General features: G+C 36.3%; 1 protein-coding gene across 1 annotated transcript in view; it reads left to right on the top strand.

Annotated features, from left to right (window-relative positions):
- LOC107675520 (rho-associated protein kinase 2) overlaps nucleotides 1–2,684 on the top strand; it is a 66,824-nt gene extending 64,140 nt beyond the window's left edge. The window contains exons 30-31 of the mRNA XM_016469909.1: nucleotides 1–75; nucleotides 1,556–2,684. The exon at nucleotides 1–75 is cut by the window's left edge and continues 15 nt beyond it. Coding sequence (XP_016325395.1) covers nucleotides 1–75; nucleotides 1,556–1,814 — 334 coding nt within the window. The 3' untranslated portion in view covers nucleotides 1,815–2,684. The remainder of the gene's footprint in view (nucleotides 76–1,555) is intronic.
- The last annotated feature ends 423 nt before the right edge of the window (nucleotides 2,685–3,107 follow it).

A 3,107-nucleotide genomic window follows, 5' to 3' on the forward strand; every position in this document is an offset into this window, starting at 1 on the left:
CAGAGTTCCTGTTAAAGTACAAAGCAGTCAATCCATGAAAAGACCCAGCCGACAAATACCCTCCAGCAAACCCAGGTGAGTATTAAGCCTCGACATCCCCATTTATATGCAAAATTCTGTCAGTCAAAGGCTATGTCCAGTTCTGTCTTGTTTTCATGTGGCAAATGAAGAGTTTACACTGTGTCAGTCCAAATACATTGGCCAGATTGTGTTGATCAGTGTCAGTCTGTAGAGTAAGAGGATTACAGAAAGGCCTGGTTTTCATTCACAGATGCTTTCAGACCAGTTTGTTCAAAAATGAAAACTTTCATCATTTACTCATTCTCATGTCATTCCTGCATGACTCAAAATAAGATTAGCAGAATGCCCAAACCACTCTTTTACATATAATACAAAAAACAGAAAAGAGCGCTTTTGAAGTGGTTTCGCAATTACATGTCCATTAGTGTATAATAGTGATGGTAAGATTCACCGAATCGCATCGGCATAAAAGTTAACGAAGCGAAAAGTGTTTAATTTAATTTAAAAGTGTGTTTTGGCTACAAGTTGACATTTGTATCGCGATGCATCGTTTCTAACATTTGCATCAGTAAAAAACGATTTATTTATATATAATCATTAGTAGATGCGCTATACCTGTCCTGAGAGTCACATAGAATATAGATTAACATGGCAGAGGTAGAGCTGCATCTTCCACCAAATAATAACAATGAACCAAAGAAATAAAAGCAAACTATCTGTACCATATTGAATTGCATAGCTTCATATTTTTTTCTATTGCGTCGTATTGCATTGAATCACATTGTGTTGAATTGAATCGAAATCGGATTGCACTGCATCGTAATAGGGGTAAATCGTATCACATTGCATTGGTAGCTGCTTCATATGTATCTTTAATGTATCGTTGGCTATGCATCGAGATGCATATCGCATCGGCCTCTGTCATGGAGATGCACATCCCTAATGTATACACATGAGTCAGTTTTAGTTTAGTTTAGTTTTTTTCATTTTTTTTTTTTTTTTCCTGAAAGCCTTGATTTTTTCACCACAGTGTAATTTGTATTGTGTAATTATGTATTGTGTTGACAGCATTTTGCTGTCAAGATAACATTTTTGGTGCACTGAAAAAAAAATAGTGTAGGATTTAATTTGAAACTATTTTCACTCAGAAAATTTCTCAAATCACAAATTTTCACAAAGAAACAAGTAACACTTGTTTTTTTTTTTTTTTATAAAGTAGAAAAATTAACTTCAGAAAATCATTTGCCAGTTCTTGTCACTATCTTCCTTCATTTGATGGAAAAATGCATTTTAGGCGTCGTAAAATATCTTTTATGTTGTGTAGAATTTAAAGTCATACAAGTTTGGAACAACATTAGAGTGAGTGAATGATGACAATTTACTCCTGTTTTTCATTTTTGTGTGAACTCTCCCTTTACCATCTTGTTCTGTAAAGTCTGATTCTAAGATGGCTGTTCATAAAATCTGTGCAGAAGCGCTAGGCACGTGTTTGGCATCGGTTACACACTAGAGTGGTACTCTATATGATACACAGGTCTGTGCACAACATAACGGAACCAACAGCATGTGCGGAGAAATCTGGCTTCATCTACCACAAGGGACATGAGTTTATTCCTTTATTCTACCACTTTCCTGCCAACTGCGAGGCCTGTACCAAACCCCTGTGGAACATGTTCAAACCTCCTCTGGCTCTGGAATGCCAGAGATGTCAGATCAAATGCCACAAGGAGCACATGGACAAGAGAGAGGACAGTCTCAGACACTGTACTCCAGACCAGTTCAACACGGGGTGAGAGGAGAAGACTGCCGACCTGGAAGTTGGATGGAGGATGTATTGATGTTTATTTTAGGATGCTTCAGAAACATCATTCAGGAGCTTTCAAGGTTTAAATCGCGGTGCTTGACTAACAGAATAACATTTACGATCTTCGCTAATGGTGGCTTACCGGATAGAAAACTTAAACAGTGTTACGCTGGGCTATTTCTTGTAACTTGGGATGCAAGATGACAGCTTGGACATTAACAAAGCACTTTTTCTCTTTTGTATCAAATCAGGTTTTTAATTGTGACTAATAACACTGAATTTAAAGGCTAAATACTAAAAGTATGCGTCAGAAGATTTAAAACTTCTCACAAAGAGCTCTGTATCTTCAAATTGATTGCACATTTAGCTCCAAAGTCAAGATGCATACAGATGTTCTTTAAAGCTTCAGCAGACATTAAGCAGTGGCCGATCTTATTTTTAAGGTTTAGCTCTGTTATAGTAATTACCTCTTAGGTGCCAAGCCTAAGGCTTCACCTTAGCGAACTACCTCCAGACCTTACTGAGACGAGGTTGGTGAAGGCTTGGCTGAATGCTTTCTCCTCCACCTGCAGGCCTCTGGATTCGGAGCTTCAGGACTGGCACTGGGCTCTGGATGACGTAGATTATGACCATACGTTTAATTTCTGAGGAGCATGTGTAGGGTTGAAACAGGGTAACTGCTTACATAGGGGCTCTGTTCCAAAACCTCCTAACCCACCCACTTTGGCAGCATTTAGATTATTTGCTGTTGTATAATACACACTAAGGTAATATTTACAGTTAGTAATTTGATAACATGTTACCAAATGCTAAATGTTATCCATTTTTATACAGTGCATTATTATGTTGTGATGTCTAAATTCACTTGTAGCATATTTATTGAAACAAAATAGAATTTTAATATCAGACGTTTATCAGTTTGGTGTCAGTAAGATTTTTTAAAAATCGATTTGAAAGAAGTCTCTTATGCTCAACAAAGCTGCATTTATTTAGTCATAAATACAGTAAAAACAGTAATATTGTGAAATATAGATACAATTTAAAATAACTTTTCGTTTTTGTTTGAATATATTTTAAAGTGTAATTTATTCCTCTGATGGCAACGCTGAATTTTCAGCAGCCGTTACTCCAGTCTTCAATGTCACATGATTCTTCAGAAATAGTTATACGCTGATTTAATGCTCAAGAAACATTTTATTATTATCAATGTTGAAAAGAGTTGTGCTGCTTAATATTTTAGTGAAAACTGATATGGTGAAAAGTTCAAAAGAACAGCATTTAT

Source organism: Sinocyclocheilus anshuiensis, unplaced genomic scaffold (genome assembly GCF_001515605.1).
Source record: "Sinocyclocheilus anshuiensis isolate Anshui unplaced genomic scaffold, SAMN03320099.WGS_v1.1 scaffold1097, whole genome shotgun sequence".
In the NCBI taxonomy this organism is placed as follows: domain Eukaryota; kingdom Metazoa; phylum Chordata; class Actinopteri; order Cypriniformes; family Cyprinidae; genus Sinocyclocheilus; species Sinocyclocheilus anshuiensis.